We start from the raw sequence: 19,992 nt of genomic DNA on the forward strand, positions 1-19,992 counted from the left end.
TGGAGGGAAAAGAAATTGAACATTAATTTTATTTTAATTTATGTGACTCTTCCATGGTCTCTTTATTGAGACTTCATCTTAAATGACTACAACAATAGAATATTCATCCACTTCAATAATTACAGCCAAATTTCTTCCTAAAAGGAAAGGGAGAAAAAGACTCGGAATCAAAATGGTGAAGCAATGGTGAAGCAAGCAAGAAAGGGAGTGGATGTGTCTTAGAAACTGGATTTGTTGTCTGACTCAAGATGTGAACTAGAGGAAGGGTCTCTAACTGCAGGCTCTCGTCTACTCGTCTGTCACGCACCCTCTCGATGCCGATTGCACATTCTTGATGTACTGAGGATGATGAACAGGGTGGGTAGTTTCAGTAACGCGATTTATGAAAAATAAAAACCAAATATGTAATCATAGAGATGGTATGGCAAACCTTGTAGAGGATGCCTCTAGTAGCCTTGTATGCAGGTGGAATCCAGTTATTTCTTCGTTCTTCCATCTCTTGATCGGATAGTTGGACGTCGATTCTCCGATTCTGAACATCAACAGTGATGACATCGCCATTTTGAATCAACCCGATTGGACCGCCTTCCTGGAAAATGGTTACAAAAGCACTCGAACTTTATTTGATCATAGAGGTGGGTATATAGGGAGATAGAGAGATATCAGTCTTAACCATGCGAAACTCTAAATTTCTTGTGTACGTTGAAAGGACGGTCGTAACAGTTTCTAGCAATACAGATTATATTTCTACAACAACATTTTATAAATTTTTTTAAGTGATTTCTAGGACTAGAACAGCAATATCATTCTAAGCTTGCACTATTTCGAAATGAAAATGAGAAACAAGAACAAAAACAGACCTGTGCTTCAGGGCATACGTGACCAACAACAAAGCCATGTGAACCTCCAGAGAACCTACCATCAGTCAGCAATGCCACTTCCTGTGGATGTCAATGGCAGTCAAAAGATGGGGTTAACTACTTCAGAGGGACTTTTGTAATCTGGGTTCAGAGAGAAAATCTGATTAAACTCGATCGTACCTTTCCGAGACCTGCCCCCATTATCGCACTGGTCGGTGTTAACATTTCAGGCATTCCCGGTCCCCCCTTAGGGCCTTCGCCTCTAATTATCACTACTTTACCCTGAAATAATGAAGTTATCCATGTCAACTTTTTCTTAATATAAGTGAGTGTCTTAGAAGCTACAGAAAGAATATATGTGTGAATGCAAACGTGCTTACACAACTGCATATGCACCCTTCAAATTTTGGTTGTTTCTGTAAATTTTAAGGGGTTTGGCTTACAGTTTTTAATCTGAATTTATGAAACTTTGAGATGAGAAGCCTAAATTTATAGATATCGTAAATAATTGGGTTATATAAATACCCGTGTTTAATTAGTGAGTTTACTGTTTGTAAATGTTAGTAACTAACATAAAATATCCACACACGTTACTAATAATTTCATCCAGATATCAGATGAGATTATAGGCCTAAAAGATAGGCCAAAACAGCAATATAAGACGAAAAGTTTAGCAAAGATAAAAGTTAGGAACTAGCCAATGTAATCAAGTACCTTAAAACTTGAAGGGTCCTCTGTTATAGCTGCAATCATAGATTCTTCTCCTTCAAAAACAAGAGCAGGGCCTGCAAAACAAATTTTTTTAAGTAGAATAATGTATTTACATAGAAATTTATTTTCATTCTTTGCAAATTCTTTTAAGAATCTGGTTCTAAATCAGAAATAGGGATGAAATTTTCTAGATTTATGGACAATGTCTTCAAGAATTTGAGTAGAATTCTTGATTCATTTGAGCATCCACTCTCTACCAACCACAGGCAAAGGAAGTAGGAACTGATGCAGAGGCACATGGACAGTGGATGTATGTTGTGATAAACGATAAGGTTCAGAATGGTAATACGGTCAATTTTCCCACTACAAGAGGCAAGGCCAACGCAGTTGTTTAATGAAAAGTTAGCTGTTTCCTCTTTTTAAAAAAGGGGGGAGGAATACTCGACTTTTTATATCAAAATCTAATTGTAAACGACATTTCTGTTCAAGCATCTTGAAAGCTCATTGAGAACATGAAAACGAACCCGAGAAATATAGTCCCTCCTTTCCAGTAATTTTAGCTACTGAACCCTCAGGAGCAAGATTTCCATATAATATTTGAATATGCCCTGTTTTCTTAATGGGATTCTCCAACGGCCTAATAATATCCTGCATAAAGTACAAGAGGTAAGTATAAAGTGTTCTTTCAGATTTTCACCTCTAATGTTGTGTTTCTTGTTAACTTTTGGAGGGGATTCCTTTTCTTTTCTTTAATCTGAACTTTGAAATTGGATGTAATAATATCAAAGCCGTCATACCTGCCCTTCAGATAAAGTTAGGAAAATTTTAGCATTTTCCGCGAGTGTCTTTCCCGTGACTAAAAAAGAAAATGGAAAAGAACATCACCAATTGAAACCACAGAAGTTAAACTGGAAACGCCATCGAAGTACAAAACCAAAACATACCAGTCATACAATCTCCATCTAAAAGTCCTTTCTCCAACAAATAGCGAATGACTCCAGGGGTTCCTCCAATCTATCAAAACAAATCTTGATACTTATCAAGAAGCACGGGTGGACGGATGGACATATATATATATATATAGTACAGGTACATACTACAGTAGACTATAAGCACCCAGTGGTAGCATTTTACATGACTGTAAATAAGATGAAAATAAAATACGTACCTTGTGAACGTCCTCCATGACATATTTTCCACTAGGCTTAAGATCAGCAAGGAAAGGAACCTGATCACTAACCTTCTGAAAATCATCAAGGGTTAAATCCAAACCAACAGACCTGCCAAGAATCTTGCCATTAGCCATAGTGATGTCTACAGAAAGGGGAAAGAAATTAAGGAATATTTTGGCATCAAGCTCTCCTCACCTTGCTATAGCAATCAAGTGTAGCACTGCATTAGTAGAGCCACCCAAAGCCATGACAACAACCATCGCATTTCGTAGTGATTTTTCTGTAATAATATCCCGTGGTTTTAAATCCATTTTTAATAATTCTAGAAGATATTTTCCAGCTAAACGGCATTCATCCAACTTCAATGGATCCTCAGCAGGTGTTGATGAGCTTCAGGAAACATGATTCAAATGAGAAATAAGATAAATCCTGTTTTCCTCACAACTACACGTCAAACTAATGTTGTGGACTGGGGACATATCTTACCTGTAAGGAAGAGACATACCCATAGCCTCAATAGCAGAGGCCATTGTATTAGCTGTGTACATTCCACCACAAGCCCCAGCCCCAGGACAGGAGTTGCGGACGACATTCCTCCTTTGTTCGTCACTTATCGAGCCACTTACATATTCTCCATACACCTAACCGCAATAATAAAAGAGTTTAAAATAGATGAAGTTTCAATCTTGAAAAAACACAGCAACGAACATATACAACCCAATATCATGAGTAAACAATTTCAGATGATCTACTTTTTGTTTTCTTGAATTTCTTAAGGATGTAACATGACCACACTCCAAACTTTTTTGGTCATCAAATGTCTGCAAATTTTTCTATGGTACTACTAATTCCCAGAGTTACATGTTTAAGTAGACACAGAGAGATCATCCCCAAAAAAAGTATTCAGGAATTTTACATATACATAATGAGATTTTAATGCATAACTAACTTTATATGTTAAAATAATGAATATTGAGAATTTTAAATGACATCAAAAGTTTAGAAAATGAAATTTGCTTACTTTTTGGCATTAATACACAGTACACAGGTACCTGAAATGCAGACACTATGTCGTATGTGTGGCCTTGAAAGTGACCAGGCTGCGGAAGAAAAGACAACAGAAGAGAGATAAAATTACAAACAACTTCAAAAAGTTTCACTAATTAAATAGCATTCAAATGAGGACAAAAATCTAGTGTCTGATGGTTAACTATAGAAGGTAGGAAGTTGAGTGATTGAGTATAGCTCACGATTATGGGCATGATAAACGCACACTGGCATGCCTACAACATGTAGTGAATGCATATAAATCTAAAAGCAACAAACTCAGTTACACACTTCACTAAAATGTGAAGGCTTTCATATTGATCATCTTCTGTAGTTCTATTCTGATAAAGATGGTCATGTAAATAAATTTTAAGTTACAAATTTTCAAATACAAACAGAACGAATCAAGAAATTAATTGACACATCTCCTCTGTGTTAAATTCCATACAAATCATTTACAAGAGGATAATTTTTAGCAGGGTTTTGGATAGAAAACACGACACCAGCCTCTTAACAAACATGATTCGATTGAAATATTATATTCAAGTCATGGAAATGGGTAAAATCTAGGTCCCAAACCTTGATCGTTCCACCGTAAACCATAATACTAGGTCGATTCAGCCTACCCATCGCCATTATTGTACCGGGCATCTGTAGAATAGCTAGTTATCAGCACGCAGTTGTAATGAGGGAAAAAAAAAACAAGTAGAACTCTTAACGGGATTCTTTTGTAACTTTGTAACTTTTCATAATAAAATATTTCCGTTTCCTTTTCCAAAAATATATATATATATTACTATTGTTGACTCACAGAAAACCATTAGTGTGGCAGTATTAGACGAAACTTTCAATCAAAATATTGTAGATTTAAAGAGAACAGAGTGCATATGCTTTGATGGAGAAATACTAATTATAACTACGCAGTGATACCATGCAAGTGAAAGTGTGAAAGACTAAAAAATGAAGTTATTACCCACAAATTATCACATCCAGTTCAGTAAAGTAGACTTGTTCTTAAAATTTGACTAAGATTTCAAAAGAGCAAAACCTAATAAAGAAACACAAGCATCAGTAGTTTTCACAAGCTTCAGAAACCCTGAGAACAAATGCGTTAACAAGCAGAATCTAGTAAGTTGGGGATGAAAATGCAGTACTGTAAAATACAAGAGAAAGTAAAACAGAGAAATGAAAGCCCCGTCTAAAAGAACTCAGGTTCAATACAATTCTAGAAACACCCAGCAATGGGGAAAAGCTAAGAGAAAGCTCACATTCTTATCACAGCCCGGGATGGAGATGTTCCCGTCGTACCACTGAGCACTCATGACAGTCTCAATGCTATCAGCAATCAAATCCCTCGACTGCAAGCTATAGCACATGCCTCTGGTTCCCATGGAAATGGCGTCACTGACGCCGATAGTATTGAACCTAAAACCCACCATGCCGGCCTCTTTAACCCCTTCTTTAACAGCCTCCGAGAGCTTCAACAAGTGCATGTTACAGGTATTGCCCTCGTACCATACCGACGAAATTCCAATCTGAGGCTTGGTGAGATCGTCGTCGGAGAGGCCGACGCCGTGGAGAATCGCCTGAGACCCGCCCTGAGACTTCGGCTCGGTGACGCGCGAGCTATACTTGTTAAGCTTCTGCGCGGCGGAGGAGCTGGGCGGGGGGGAGTCTACGGTCACCGAGGGCGGCGGAGGTTGCGTGGTGACATTGGAAATCGAGGCTCTGAGAAAGAGGGGACGGCTCCGCCGGAGCACATTGGTGGAGACAGGCGGTGAAATGGGGATGAAGGTGGTGGCGCGTGGAGCCGGTGAAATGATCGCCGATTGCATTCTGGCGCCGGAGAGAGACGGCGGCGGAAGCAGGGTTTAAGGATGGGGAGTGAGTGAGGAGAAGAGCAGAAATTGGAAAGTGAAATTTGGTAGACGACAAGTTGAGATCGGAGTATTAGTTACTTTTATACTGTTTACAGTTTCTGTACGAGAGAGTTCCTTTTTAAAGGAAAAATAATATTTGTTATCGCCCACAAGCTCTCGAAATGGTGAAACGACGGGAGGCTGGTGGGGTTTTTTACTTTTTTTTTTTTTTTAATAATGTTATTTTAAAACTTATTCCAAACTATTTTAAAAAATAATGTTTGAAAAATAGACGGTAACGACATATGAATAGGTAACAGATCGTCTCTTCAAAAGACGACTCGTCGACGTCCCCACTTTTTGAATAGTGTCCTGCAGATGGTCTTCCCAATTCGAGTCGATTAGGAAAAGATCTAGTCTGCATCGGATTTCCATTTCCTTCCCTTTCCTCATGTTAGACCAAGTGAAAGAAGCGCTATAGAGTGGGAGGTCAACCAAATCACATTGGCGCCACATCAAAATATCAATTACCACTGAACTATGTTTACTTTGACTTTAACGATATATATTTTAGTATACATACTAAATTGACAAAAACTGAATAAGTTTATTATAATATTTTCATATATTAAAAATAGTCTAAATATATTATACGGTCCGCGATCTTATATATTCTATCGAAAGTCTTTTAAATTTCTTAATTTTAATCTATTATCATTGTGCTATTTTTATAGTTCTCTTTTTATTTTGTTAACCTATTTAATCATGAGGACGTGGACGTGTCACTTGGATCACGCCATTTGAAAGGGATGAATTTTATTGATTGGTGAGTCCAATTTTATTGGTACAAAGATTTGATTTAATGTGTTAACTAGTATTCTAAATATATTTAAGGATAACATTTTTTATGGAATTACCCACTAATACCCTTAGTCTAAGCGCATGTGTTTTTCAAAAATTATGAATGAAAACATTATTAAAAACCTTTTGATATAGCATTTCTCAATCAAATTATGATTTATTTTCCTGTGAGTAAATGTACCTTGAAATTTTAACTTCCTTCCCAATGTAGTATTCACGTTCATCTTCAACCATAAATTATTTTCGTGATCAATTGAAAAAATACGTACTGACAATCGACTGAGGGGATATTGATTATCGACTAACAAAAAAGATGGAAGATCTTTTTTTTTTCTTTTTTAGCAAATTATATGATTTATGTGAATTCATACAAATATGTTTTGGTTTTTCTATAACAATGTGTGGGAGTGGAGATTCGAACTTAAGACGGTTTTTTGATCAAACATAGATATATCAATTAGCTGAACTATGTTCGATTGATACATTTTTGTTAAACATTATCTAATATGAAATAGTCGAATATGTATTGTTTTTCAAGCAACATAGTCGAATAGGTATTGTTTTTTAAGTTTGTTGCTTGTGTTTTAAATTTGAACGGTTGGAAATATTAAATTTTTTATTTTTTTTTAATACAAATGTGAAAGGATTATTATGAGAAAATACAAGTGCATTAACAGGCTTATAGTCATGGTTTGATTTTTTTTCTCTTAGGGTTGAATGATATTTTGGTTTTACATCTTCATGCATGAAATTTTAAAATCTCAAATTTAGTTCATGAACTTTTAAATAATTAATCTATCCGAGTACATTAATCTTTATTTTTAAGGACAAAACTTAAAAAAAAGAGAGAGAGATCTTTTTGGTCCTTGTTGTATTACTTGATCACTTACAATTCGATAACCCAATTAATTATCTCCAACCTATATGGTTTGGATACACAGATTCACAATAATACATATACATATTCGAAGTTGTTATTGATTTGCTAATATTAAGATAAAAGTAACCATCGAAATACATACATATATATATATATATATTTTTGCCAATTAAAACACAGCTCAACTAGTTTGATCAATACATCTCAAACCAAAAAGACTGTAAGTTCAAATTCTCACCTCCACTTCGTTTGATGTATATTAAAATGGACCAAACAACCATTATTAAAAAGAAAAGTTGACAAAAAAGTCATTGGAACTTTTGTTTTGCAATACAACTTTAAATTAAAAACCACAAATGCCACTTGGCTACATGCACTAAATCCTCTTTTAACTTCACTCAACAACTCAAAGGAAATACATGCAACTATAACCAATGGGCAGAACTAAACAGCTTAGTTTGCAAGTTTGTGAGCAAATACGTCGAAATTCATCCTAACATGCGAGAAAACAATGTTATTTGAAATCTATGGATAAATATCATATATTCTATATCCAAGTGTGAACTCATTTGTCAGTACTTGAGCTACGAAATTACGATTCAACTAAAAAAAGAGTCGTAAAATGAAAAGCTTTGCATTCCACACACTGTATTAAAAAAATAGAACTTATTATATTTATAAAATTACTTTAATTTAAAAGTAACCCAATAATTAATGTGAGATTTATTTCAAATTTGGTAGTTTTGAATTTGTATTTAATAATTCATAAATAGCCGTAACAACCAATGTAGCTTTTTAAATCACGTAGGAAAATCAGGTGGCGAAGTTGATTGATTCCAATAGGCAGCAAGTCCAAATTCAAAATTAAAAAATAAATATTCTTTTAATAAGTCAATCCAAATTTTATTTTTTAGAGCGGGCCGATCCGGTCCGGTCACTAGCTTTTTATTTTTCCGTTTTTCCCCCAAAGGTCACGCGTTTTAATTTAAAAAATAATAATAATTAAGACAGCATCATTTAAATAATATTTAAACAATCCATTTTTGTTTTTAGCACGAACATCGAATTCACGAATTCTTGTTAGAAAACAAAATACTAAAAATAATAACATAGTTAATTACAATAAGAAATAGAAAAATATATGAAAATAAATATATGCATTGCTCATGATGAATTAATGTTAGAAAACCAGTGTAAAGGATGATTTTAATGTTATTATGTTTAGAAATCTAAGTTTAAACGTAGTTTTTTATGTAGAAAATTTATTTAGTAGTGGTTCACGACCTCTTGATTGGATATATATGTAAATTATCGCTGAACTATGTTTCATTTGATAAAATTATATAAAATATAAACAATATATTTTACTTTGAATTACGCATTTATTTGTAATAATATGTTATTTTAAATTATTAAGACGAGTAAAAAGGTAGAAATTAATTTTAGAGGAATCAAGTCAAATTTCACGTTATGAATGATACAATATTTAAATTATTCAATGACAATTAAATGCTATATTTGTCATGTAACATCCGTGGGCACAAATAACATATAATTTTTATAAAAATTACAATACAATTGTAAAATATATATTATTTTATTATATCCGTGAGTGTTCAAGCTAGTTTACACGCACTTTGACCTTCTGACCCTTATTACATTTAGTTGTTAAGAAAGTTTAAAAAAAATATTAAAATTTGAACTAATTCCTTCTAAAACATTATATTTTTAAAAATAAATATGTAAAATAAAAAACAACAAAGTCAACTTGACCATAGCTTAACTAGTCAAAGCACCTATTTTTAAAACGATAAAAGTATTTTCCTAAATAATGTTTATAAAATAATTGTCCTCCTCACCCATTAAATGTGACAATTAAGAGAGATAAATGTATAAATATATAATTTTTTAAAATAACAGTGAGTTAGTGAATGTTCAATGGTTCACTGAGTATTTTTCATATATTTTTTTAAATATAAAATAAATTAAGTTAAAAATTTAGTATGTAAAATAAAAAACTATCTAAAAAAAATCCAATTAGCTTCTTATTCTTATATTTTTGGGATGTTACTTTTTGGGTAATTAATTAGAAATTAAATGGGGAAACGAGGAGAGGAAGAAAGAGCAAGTTCCTCCTTTTCTGGCTCACATGGCGACTTTCCATTTCGGACCATCTGTCTTCTTCTGACTTCGTTTTACCGTCCTGTGTGTTCTTATCTGATAAACTCTCAGTTCCAAAAGGTAAAACACAATTACATAAAATCCCACTTCAATTTCTTTATCTTTCTTCTATGCTTTTGATTTTTGATTTTGATTTTGATTTTGAAACGCGTCCTCTCTTGGACAAACCCCCAAAATCCCTGCAATTACTCGTTTCTCCAATTCAATTCTCTCCTGTAGATCGCTGTTTCAATTTTTGTTTGTCTGCCTACCAAATGCTTACGGGAGCCTTTTTCTCTGGTTCCTCTTTTTGATACAAACATTATTTGTTGGGGTTTGCCCTTTTGTTTGGATGGTGGGGTTTTGCTGCTTTTTTCTTCTTGTATTCCTTTCTTGATTCCTTTACATATTTTTATCCATTTCTTTACGGATTCTACTGCTGTTGATTATATATTTATTTCCCCCTCTCAATTTATAATTCGTGCTTCACGCACCCACATGCATGTTTTTGGGTTTGTCTGATCTGGATTGGATCACAAGGATCTTTTGTTCTTTTTCTACTTGCAGAGAGAGAAAAAGAGAAGGGAAAGAGAGAAAGAAAGAGAGAGAGAGAGGTTGGAGGGGGTGGGGTTGAGTCTCTTTTCCTGCAATCTTGGTATCTGGAGGGGTCGTGGAAGAAGCAAACAGGAGGAGGAGGAGGAGGTGAGATTTCTTGACTTGAAGGATATTAGCGGTGGCCCACTTTGAGATACTTTTCTTCTTTGTTTGATATTGGTGTCAACGTTTCTCTACTGGGCTGTCGCCTGTCTTCTCGTGACGGCCCGGGTTTAGTCAATTGATTCTGCTGGAACTCCGGGAAGGATTCAAGAATTTCTTCTCTTTTTGTTGGCTAATTATGATCTGGGCTTTTTGGTTCTTCCTGGGTTGAATTTACGTCTCCTTAATCATTATGTCCTCGCTCGTGTGCTCCACTGTGTTTATTGAGTTTCATCTCCAAACAGTGGACTTACTTCCTCCGTCTTTCTGGAGTTGTTGAGTTGAATGACTCTTGATTTGGAGTACTCTTAAGCCATGGCTGGTATTGATGTTTCGAAGTATGCGCATAGCCCTGTACACAAGGCTGTGGCCACCAGGGATTATACCAATCTCAAGAGAATCCTTGCGAGTCTTCCTCGGCTCTGTAATCCGTCTGAGATCCGCACCGAGGCTGCTTCATTAGCTGAGGAAAGCAAGGCGGATGCTATTTCTGCCATGGTTGATCGCCGAGATGTCCCAAATCGGGACACTCCGCTGCACTTGGCTGTAAAGCTCGGGGATGAGACTGCTACCGAAATGCTTATGGTCGCAGGGGCAGATTGGAGCTTGCAGAATGAGCATGGTTGGAGTGCTCTTCAGGAAGCGATTTGCAGTAGACAAGAAGGGATTGCTATGATAATAGTCAGGCATTACCAGCCATTGGCTTGGGCAAAATGGTGTCGGAGATTGCCTCGCTTGATCGAGACCACGAGAAGAATGAGGGATTTCTACATGGAAATCACATTCCACTTCGAGAGTTCGGTGATTCCTTTCATTTCTAGGATTGCTCCTTCAGATACTTACAAGATCTGGAAAAGAGGTGCTAACTTGAGGGCAGATATGACACTGGCTGGTTTTGATGGGTTTAGGATCCAACGTGCTGACCAGAGTGTTCTTTTTCTTGGCGATGGGACAGAGGACGGGAAAGTACCTCCTGGTTCACTTTGTATGGTCTCGCACAAGGAGAAGGAGGTAATGAATGCTTTGGACGGTGCTGGTGCTCAGGCTACTGAAGAGGAGATTAGACAAGAAGTGACTGCAATGTCTCAGACTAATATATTTAGACCTGGAATTGACGTCACGCAGGCCGTTCTTTTACCCCAGTTGACTTGGAGGCGCCAGGAGAAAACCGAAATGGTGGGTGCCTGGAGAGCTAAAGTATATGACATGCATAATGTGGTTGTAAGTATCAAATCTAGGAGGGTCCCTGGGGCTATGACAGATGATGAGTTCTTCTCATCTTGTAATGAAAATGAAACTGAGAGTGAGGAGCTTGACGACATTTTAACCGAGGATGAAAGGAAGCAACTTGAGAATGCACTTAAATTAGATTCATCGGAATTGGCTTCTGAAAATGGTGATGCAATTGTTGGGCATCGCCATAGCTGTTTCGAGCAAAGGGAAGTTCCTGTCGAGGATGTAAATGGATGTAGGAATGGAGAGATTAAGCAGGAAAAGAAAGGATGGTTCGGGGGATGGAGGAAACGGGATAGCAAACATGAAGGACAGAAGAAGATTACACCTCCAAGAAGTTCCCTTTCTATGGATGATAAGGTAGGCGATCTTCTAGGGGATTGTCCTCCTGAAAATCATAGCAGCAGACCTGGAAGACATTCGGTAGAGATAGTTTCCGAGCACCGAAGAGGAAGGGAAACCAGAGCTACCACTTCGGCATCTGATAGCAAAAATCGTCACAAGGATGGGAGTCATGAAAATGAATATAAGAAAGGGTTGAGACCCGTTCTTTGGCTTTCTCCAAACTTTCCTCTACAAACTGATGAACTATTGCCATTGCTGGATATTTTAGCTAACAAGGTCAAGGCAGTCCGTCGTTTGAGAGAACTGCTCACCACAAAACTTCCAATGGGAACCTTTCCGGTCAAGGTATGATTCTGATTCTTATTCTGTTTAGCTGAAATTTTTATTTAATGAAGAGGAACTGGAAGATAAACTTTTCTTATTCTTTTCTCTTAATTTTTATTTAATGAAGAGGAACTGGAAGAAATCCCTCAACCATGGCAGAAGTTTGCTAGCATAAGATCGATCGAAATATTTTAGATTTTACGTCCACAAGCCTGCTCTTTACCACTTATCTCCCCATGGATGTGGTGCGTCTTAGTTCTTACAATTCAAAACCTGATATAAGAACTTTGTTCTTACCCCTAGCTTTTATGAGTTTAATCCAGTGTTGTACCTGCTGGTTTCAATATCTCAAATCTTATGGCCTTTGACGCAAGTAAAACTAAAAGACCTCAACTTTCAACATTGTCTATAACATGTGGTACATGTTAGGCCTTGCTAACTAAACTCTGCTATGAGTTCAGACTTTCTCTCTTTCCCTTCTTCTTCTTCATGTTTCTAGGAAATGATTCATTCATGGATGTTGAAAATTAGTTCACACTTCACACATGAATGGATGTTTTGAGAATTACTTGACTCAACAGAACTTTGAAATTATAGCAGCTTTACAATTTCATTACCCCAAGCATGTGAAGAAATCAGCTTTTTCTTCAGCTTTTTATTGATATGTGAAAACTTACAAAGACACACCAAAACACCAAGGACAGGCCGAGTAATAAGCAACACAAAAAGCTAGACCCAAAGTAATAGTGGTGTGCACGTGGAAGAATCCATTCTTAATTCATTCAATTCTCAAGTAATCAAAGTTGGCAGAAGTGTTCTTATTTTAGAGAAAAAGAAAAGTTGGCACAAGTGTTTGGACCGTTACAAAGCGTCAAACCGGATGAGAGGTTTAAGTTCGAACCTTCGGATGAGTTTATACAAAAAGGAAAAAAAATCCTTGATGTCTCCAAGGTATAGGAGCAAGCTCCCAACTACCAGTTATTTAAAAAAAAAAAAAAAAAAAGCAACTGGAGTATGGTTTCTTATGAGAACAGCCTGGGCTTTGGGTTATGAAGTACTGGCATCATTTTCATTTTCACTTCTTTAGTTCTATGAATATATGGTATGTTAAATATTTATTAATTGAGCTTATTTTACTAATCTTTTACTATATTCTTGCTTTGAATGGTAAAATGATGATTAGGAACCGATGATTCTTTGCTATCCAATGATTTTTTATTTTTTATTTTATTTTTAAAATAAGAACTGAATCACTATCAATCAGCCAATTATGCTATTTCTTCTCTTATGAGTAAGTTATTGAAAATCATGGTTGGTCATTGTGCCCCTAATCTAAGCGAACCCCATATTATTAGAGTAAGCACAAACCAAGTAGATAATTGCCCATTTGGAGAATGATTATATTTCACGAAATAAGTACAAAAAATTGAATCGCACTACATCATGCAGTTGATAGGGTGATCAGTCTTTCGATTGCCTTTTTCGGTTCTGAGAACCGACTAAGTTGCTAATATCTTATCCACTTGGTTATGTCACTCAATTGCTGTATGTTCATTTTCTTCTATTCGTGACTGTTAGCTTAAACATGGGGAAGTTCTTGTTCTTTTTAATAGAAAGCAGTGCGTTCCGAACCAAGGCAGTAAGTAGGGTAATGCTATTTCTTCAGTTAAATTGGTTATTTAGGCTACATTTTTTTACACAGGTTGCCATCCCTGTGGTTCCAACCATCAGGGTGATTGTCACCTTCACAAAGTATGAAGAATTACAACCCGTGGACGAGTTTGCAACGCCCCCATCAAGCCCAACAGCTGCAGCAGGCAGGGAGAGCCCTTCCGGGGCACAATCGTCCTCAAGTTCATCTTGGTTTCAGTGGATAAAAGCCCCGTATCAACGACCGAGTTCATCGTCCACGGTTTCCAGCAGCAGGATAGAAATTCTTGAAGATCCATTCACCATCCCCCAGGATTACACCTGGGTTACCGCAGAAGCAAAGAAGAAAAAGATTCAGGAAAAGAACAGAACAAGGAAAGGAAGAAATCGCCGTGATTAAATCCAATGTCGTAAGTTTGATCTCTCATAGCCGAAGCAGGTCGAGCTCGTTGACAACAAATTAGAAGAACAGATACGAGGTAGAAAATAGTTACTCATGTTAAAATCATAAATTTGTGTTTGGAAGATGAAGAAAGGAAAAGGAAATGGTTGGTGTGGTCATGTTTGTGTAGAAGCTTTTATTGACCCTTTGATGCTCTTTAGGAAATTCTAGTAAATCATTGTGGGGGCGACGGAAAGAATAACATTGTCGTGGATTTTTTACACCATTTCATTTAGTTTCACTTCTTACATTGTTCTCTTACAAAATGTTCTAACATGATCATAGGGGTAAAATTATGGAATTTGTCATTTAGGCTCATTAGTTAGATTTGTGTATCATGTATTTAAGAAGCCAGATTTATATTTAATATGTGTATTCGTTTATCTCTCACGTTGTTCTTTTCTTTTTCTTTTCTTTTTCTTTTCCCCTCGCTTCCTTTTTATTAATAAATAGAAACGAATGAAATAATTTGATAATTATTTTTTGTTTTTTTGTTCTTTAAAATTAATTTATAAAATAAATATTCAAAATTATTATGAAAATGGTTGTGGGTAGCAAAATCTATATATTTCAAAACATCTCACTTATTTTTTATTTGAATAAAAAGTAAAAAAATTCACTTATATCAAATATTTATGTAGTAGTATACATTATGAAATCTATTTTAAGTTTTTATAGCATATAGGATATATATCTTTATTTCCTATCTTTTGTACAATCTAATTACGAGTTATAGGCAAATATTTACATCATACTTTTTCTTTATGATTTTTGGGGCTTGGACGAGACAGTAAAATCGAAGAAGAACAAATAATTATTTAAATTTTGTAAAAGAGAAATCATCTTGATGTCTAATCGAACCCTCGGCTAAGGCTTTTTCCTGTTTGGTTTGCTTATGTCGGCCTGTCGATTCTAAGTTTGGACTGTCGGCCAATATCGCCGACACGAGGTTACTGTCGTTTTCTTTTACGTGGCGCAATGTATTCGTCTAAGGCAAAAACATTTTTTAATACTTTTAACTTTTATTAATTTTATTTTAGGTATTTTTAAAAACGTTGATTTTAGTCTTTATAAAAATTTATAAGAGACTATTTTAATCTTTATTGGTAAAATTTTATACCGAATAAAAATGATTTAATACAGATTTATGATTGCATTTAAAAAAATTTAGAGAGTAAAATATTATATAACATTTTATCGAATTAAATGAGATAAAAATAAAAATGAAATTACGAAAAGTATCACTCCTTCAAAGTACGATGTTTGTAACAGTATGTGATCTAAAATGAATGAAACCAGACTAAAAGGATGTTTAAATCTTACTTTTAAATTCTTATTATATCATTAGTTGTCACCTACATTTGATTCAGTTGTCACCTACATTTGATTCAGGTTTGTGGGGAACTATGTCTAAAAAGTATTCTTTTTCAATTAAAAGTAATATAAAGTATTTTGAAAAATAAAAAATAAAGTTGGGAGTTTCTCAAATGTTTTGTGATAAAAATATTTGCAACATGATTGTGGTTGACGAAAAACATTTAGAATTAGGTGTCAAATGATTTGTTATGATTGAAGTATTTTTCTTAAAAATACTCCAAACAAATTTGAAACTAAAAAAATCAATTTAATTTATTTTGTTATAAAATAAAATATTTGGCACTCAAAGTCCACTTTCAAGTTTCAACTCCCAATATTCGTAAAGCAAAAATAAGAGAAAAATATATAATTATTTTTTGCCAAATTTATATAAAAATAAGAATTAAAAAGAACAGTCCACCAGTAATAAAAATTAAAAAATCTGACAGCTTTTGAATCTATTAATAATAGTTAGAAAAATATTTTTCAACTAAAAGGGATTAATTATAGTGTCACGAATGAGGAAAGGGTTGGAGCCACGTGGCGAATTCTGATTCGCGTTAGGAACGTACAACCGAATAACGAACATGGACGATATGTCGTCTACTTTCATTCCCTTACAAAAACGCGCAAAACGTCGATACGAACTCCAAGACCTCCATTGTTGCGTCCTCCATTGATTCTTATCCAGACCTGTAAATTCTCTCGCCTTTTTACAGACACCAGCGAGTGCTTCATGCTTCTAGAACGAGAAAGTGAGTGTTAATCTTTCTATTTTTGGAGAGATTGAGAGAGAATTTCGCGCTTGTGTTGTTCGTTGTGATCGGAAAAAGGATGAGCGACGGGAAGAAAGGAGATCAAAACTCGGAAGCTCCATTCCACGTGGTTCACAAGCTTCCTGCCGGTGATAGTCCCTATGTTCGAGCGAAACACGTCCAGGTATTTTGGTGAGATGAGAATATTCAACTTAGAATTCGTCAAGCTCATAACGAAGTTTGAGGATCGTTATAATTCTCTGTTTTTTCTTTTTTTCTTTTTGTTTTTTAAATTCGATGTTTCGTTCCGTTCAATTGCGATTCCGTGTTTGGATTAGATTTATTGTTTGGACTGAGTTTCGGTCGGTTTTGGTGATAGTTTAATTACTTTCTCAGAAGTATGAATAAGATCCGTTTTGAATGCTGATTAACTTGTTCGTCAGTAGGGAACCGGATTTTCCAGAAAAGGAAAATGTATCGGAAATTTATCAATCGATTGTCAGGCGTAATGTGTTAAGTTCTGCTATCACATTTGGAAAATTGCACACGGTTCTTTGCTGTAACTCTCGTTGTCTTCAATACAGTTGAACTTCAAATGAGAGTTTATTTTAGGAAATCATAAAGCCTGAGTTGTATTGGTTGGGGCGGCTGTTCTCATTAAAACACAACAATAGTGGACGGGAAATTAAAAATAATAACCAATCAGAACACACACGCACACACTTTCCAATCTTGGCATCGCCATTTCTTTCACGAATGGTCTTCATCCCATCTTCAGAAGATTGCTCTGTAGAGCCAATGAACATAGAACGCGATGCTGATTATGCTTCTTTACGTTTCTTAATTTGACTCCTGCTTCTTCCATTGAATTGTTTTTCCTTCCTGCAAATTCAGCTTGTTCAGAAGGATCCAGAAGCAGCCATAGTTCTATTCTGGAAGGCAATAAATGCGGGAGATAGAGTAGATAGTGCTCTGAAAGACATGGCAGTTGTCATGAAACAACAAGACAGAGCAGAAGAAGCCATTGAAGCCATAAGGTCTTTCAGGGATCGTTGCTCCAAACAAGCTCAGGAGTCACTAGACAACGTTCTCATTGACTTGTACAAGGTAACGAGAATAAAGGTCTAAACTTATCTTGTCTCTGTGCTTTTGGATGTTATATAGCACCACAAAAGTTATGCAAAATTCAAAATTCCTTTAGATCACCAATTTCACAAAGGGCTGAGACTAATTCTTTCCAAAATCACAAGGGTGTGAATGAAGATTTCAATACATACAATAACATTAACTTCCATTGTTCATATCCTATCGTGATTTTAAAAATAATTTAGAAAACAAAAAATATAAAAGAAATCCTCAACCCTTTTTTTTTTTTTTGTATAACCAAAAATTTCAGTATCAGTATGTATCTAGTTAGAGAGCTTAACGAAGGGGTAGGGGAGTTGGATCAGTTTTTGGTATAAAAAAATACTCAATGTTCCTTTTGTTGTCGGGTATGCCTTTTCAGTTCTAACGAAAGCAAGTGCATTTAATATCAAATCAAAACTAACCATTTATTATTTTTTTTTTTAAAGAAAGCACTTATGAATAAAAATAGATAGTGTTCTAATGTTAACAAGTTTGGCAGAAATGTGGAAGAGTTGAGGAGCAGATAGAGCTGTTGAAGCAGAAACTTCGGATGATTAATGAAGGAGAGGCTTTCAATGGAAAGGCCACCAAGACAGCTCGCTCTCATGGAAAGAAGTTTCAGGTCACCATCAGGCAAGAGACTTCAAGGATACTGGTACGTTGCTGACCTCCATCAATTCCTTCCCCTGCCACAACAGCGTTTTAGCAACAAATTTTTTTAAAAAAATTTAACCAATATTTCAAAAACATCTTAAAAAGTATATTAAAATGCAGAAAAATAAGTGTTAGTTAATAAGCATGAATTTGGAAAGCCAAGCCGAGTATAATTCAAATGGTTAAGACATCTATTTCTGACCGACCAAAAGATTATGAGTTTGAATCTCCACCCCCACATGTTGTACTTAAAAAAAAAAGAGCAAACTAAAACTGCGTTTGAGAGCGAGGGTGACAAAAAAATGATTTCGATCGTGCTAAAATTACTTCCTAACGCACTCTAAAAAGGATTTAAAACAAAAGAAAACTACTAAAGAACTTAGCGCAGAATTGTGTGGTGTTGTTGAGAATCAAGCAAAGGTTGAATCTGAAATTGTAGGGTTGGTTTTGTTTGGTATCAGGGGAACTTGGGATGGGCTTACATGCAGCAGCAGAACCACAAGGCGGCGGAGGCGGTGTACCGGAAAGCCCAGATGATAGACCCAGACGCCAACAAGGCCTGCAACCTCAGCCTCTGCCTCATGAACCAATCTCGCCATTCCGAAGCAAGGCTGGTCCTTCAACAAGTCTTAAACGCCAAGCTTGTAGGATCCGACGACCCCAAGTCAACAAAACGAGCACAAGAGCTCATGGCACAGCTCGAACAATCCCAGCCCCGATCCACCCAGTTTTTGGCTGCCAATGAGAGAATAGAAGATGCCTCCATCATTGAGGGACTCGATCACTCTATGATGAACCAATGGTCGCCCTTGAGATCTAGAAGGCTTCCCATTTTTGAAGAAATTTCCCAATTTAGAGATCAACTCGCCTGTTGATTCCACGGGTCAGCATCCATCTAAAAAATTTGACAGTTCTTTTTTTTTTTTTTTGAAAAATAGAAAAATATCTTATTTTCTGTCTTTTTTTTTCTCCTTATATTTGTCGAAAATTAAATGATCGTCAACTAAAAATAGGTGTCGGGTTTTGTAACCAAGAATTGTTCTTGATTTTTTTAGAAGTTGGATTTTTTTTTTTCTTTTCCTTTGGGGTCTTTATAGGTGTGTTTTATTGACTCTAGAGCACGGTGACGAAAGGAGCTTGTAAAGGGGGCGTTTGAAAAGGTTGGGTTCAGTTTTATAGTTTAGTCTTTTTGCGTTGTGTATTGTATAATGGGAGAGAACCCATTTGTTTGCCTGATGGTTTCAATAATTGCAATGTTACTGTTCATATTGATGACTTCCAGTAAAAATGTTTCGATTTAACTTTTGAATCGTCTCTTTTCTAAATAATAAAATTATGACACTATAATTTATAAATAAATTATTATTAAAAGAACAAAAAACAAAAAAAGACATCATCTGGTCTTCCATCATTTTTCAATTTCATCTTTGATGTTTGGAAGAGGTTTTTGCTTTTTCTTTTAAAAGTTTTTTATTTCTTTCCAAATCCCAATTCAATAGTATCATTGAAATGGAATAAAATATATATATATATATATAATTTCACATTTGAATTATAGTTTTTTCTCTTTACATTTGCATGAAAAACAAAGTTAAATATTCATCTCACATCCAACCAACCTCCATTTCAACGACAAGATTAAGGACTTCGATTGAGACCTTATTATACTCAAAAGGAAAAATTGAAACAATTCAGACGTGATAAATGAAAATAAAAATTTAGAGATATGGTTTTGTTAAGAACCTAATTCATCACACTTTTGGAAAAAACCTGCTCACTTTAGTATATAGCTCATATGG

The 19,992-nt window shown here is 35.4% G+C and overlaps 3 protein-coding genes and 1 long non-coding RNA gene across 6 annotated transcripts; 2 read left to right on the forward strand and 2 right to left on the reverse strand.

Moving 5' to 3' along the window:
• LOC111016052 (dehydratase family) lies at positions 1–5,740 on the reverse strand. The gene is made up of 14 exons (XM_022291305.2): positions 5,059–5,740; positions 4,370–4,441; positions 3,796–3,843; positions 3,230–3,384; positions 2,939–3,133; positions 2,740–2,851; positions 2,516–2,585; positions 2,369–2,427; positions 2,096–2,219; positions 1,575–1,645; positions 1,041–1,142; positions 861–941; positions 431–589; positions 1–339 (listed from the first exon to the last, which is right to left on the reverse strand). Exons 1-14 carry the CDS (start codon positions 5,623–5,625, stop codon positions 289–291), a joined length of 1,866 nt encoding a protein of 621 aa, XP_022146997.1. The 5' UTR covers positions 5,626–5,740; the 3' UTR covers positions 1–288.
• A 3,739-nt stretch (positions 5,741–9,479) lies between these two features.
• On the forward strand, positions 9,480–14,683 carry LOC111016040 (Ankyrin repeat family protein). Of its 3 annotated transcripts, none has more exons than XM_088124166.1 (3): positions 9,480–9,631; positions 10,118–12,229; positions 12,336–13,904. In XM_088124166.1, the coding sequence occupies exons 2-3, from the start codon at positions 10,622–10,624 to the stop codon at positions 12,381–12,383; spliced, it is 1,656 nt and encodes a 551-aa protein (XP_087980292.1). In that variant the 5' UTR covers positions 9,480–9,631; positions 10,118–10,621; the 3' UTR covers positions 12,384–13,904. The 3 variants fall into 3 exon arrangements, with proteins under 3 accessions (XP_087980292.1, XP_022146977.1, XP_087980291.1); XM_022291285.2 differs by lacking the exon at positions 12,336–13,904 and adding an exon at positions 13,911–14,683 and having other exon boundaries at positions 9,481–9,631; XM_088124165.1 differs by lacking the exons at positions 9,480–9,631; positions 12,336–13,904 and adding an exon at positions 13,911–14,683 and having other exon boundaries at positions 9,648–12,229.
• Positions 14,684–16,300: 1,617 nt separating this feature from the next.
• Positions 16,301–19,463, forward strand: LOC111015977 (Tetratricopeptide repeat (TPR)-like superfamily protein). The gene is made up of 4 exons (XM_022291191.2): positions 16,301–16,595; positions 17,306–17,518; positions 18,039–18,194; positions 18,655–19,463. The coding sequence occupies exons 1-4, from the start codon at positions 16,491–16,493 to the stop codon at positions 19,066–19,068; spliced, it is 888 nt and encodes a 295-aa protein (XP_022146883.1). The 5' UTR covers positions 16,301–16,490; the 3' UTR covers positions 19,069–19,463.
• On the reverse strand, positions 17,939–18,815 carry LOC148211125 (uncharacterized). Its single transcript, XR_015791083.1, has 2 exons — positions 18,676–18,815; positions 17,939–18,225 (listed from the first exon to the last, which is right to left on the reverse strand). It is a non-coding gene; the product is annotated as an uncharacterized LOC148211125 (long non-coding RNA).
• Positions 19,464–19,992: the final 529 nt, after the last annotated feature.

Source organism: Momordica charantia (genome assembly GCF_013281855.1).
Source record: "Momordica charantia cultivar OHB3-1 chromosome 5 unlocalized genomic scaffold, Mcharantia_2.0 BLBB01000005.1, whole genome shotgun sequence".
Taxonomy (NCBI): Eukaryota; Viridiplantae; Streptophyta; class Magnoliopsida; order Cucurbitales; family Cucurbitaceae; genus Momordica; species Momordica charantia.

Excerpts from the sequence above, each read along its gene's own strand:
- LOC111016052 (XM_022291305.2), bottom strand. The coding sequence starts at position 5,625 with ATGCAATCGGCGATCATTTCACCGGCTCCACGCGCCACCACCTTCATC. Across the intron at positions 3,844-4,369 it reads TTTACGGTGGAACGATCAAG|CCTGGTCACTTTCAAGGCCA; the intron begins GTTTGGGACCTA and ends TTTCTTCCGCAG. Across the intron at positions 3,134-3,229 it reads GGTATGTCTCTTCCTTACAG|CTCATCAACACCTGCTGAGG; the intron begins GTAAGATATGTC and ends TGTTTCCTGAAG.
- LOC111016040 (XM_022291285.2), top strand. The coding sequence starts at position 10,622 with ATGGCTGGTATTGATGTTTCGAAGTATGCGCATAGCCCTGTACACAAG. Across the intron at positions 12,230-13,910 it reads TGGGAACCTTTCCGGTCAAG|GTTGCCATCCCTGTGGTTCC; the intron begins GTATGATTCTGA and ends TTTTTTACACAG.
- LOC111015977 (XM_022291191.2), top strand. The coding sequence starts at position 16,491 with ATGAGCGACGGGAAGAAAGGAGATCAAAACTCGGAAGCTCCATTCCAC. Across the intron at positions 16,596-17,305 it reads TTCGAGCGAAACACGTCCAG|CTTGTTCAGAAGGATCCAGA; the intron begins GTATTTTGGTGA and ends CTGCAAATTCAG. Across the intron at positions 17,519-18,038 it reads TTCTCATTGACTTGTACAAG|AAATGTGGAAGAGTTGAGGA; the intron begins GTAACGAGAATA and ends CAAGTTTGGCAG.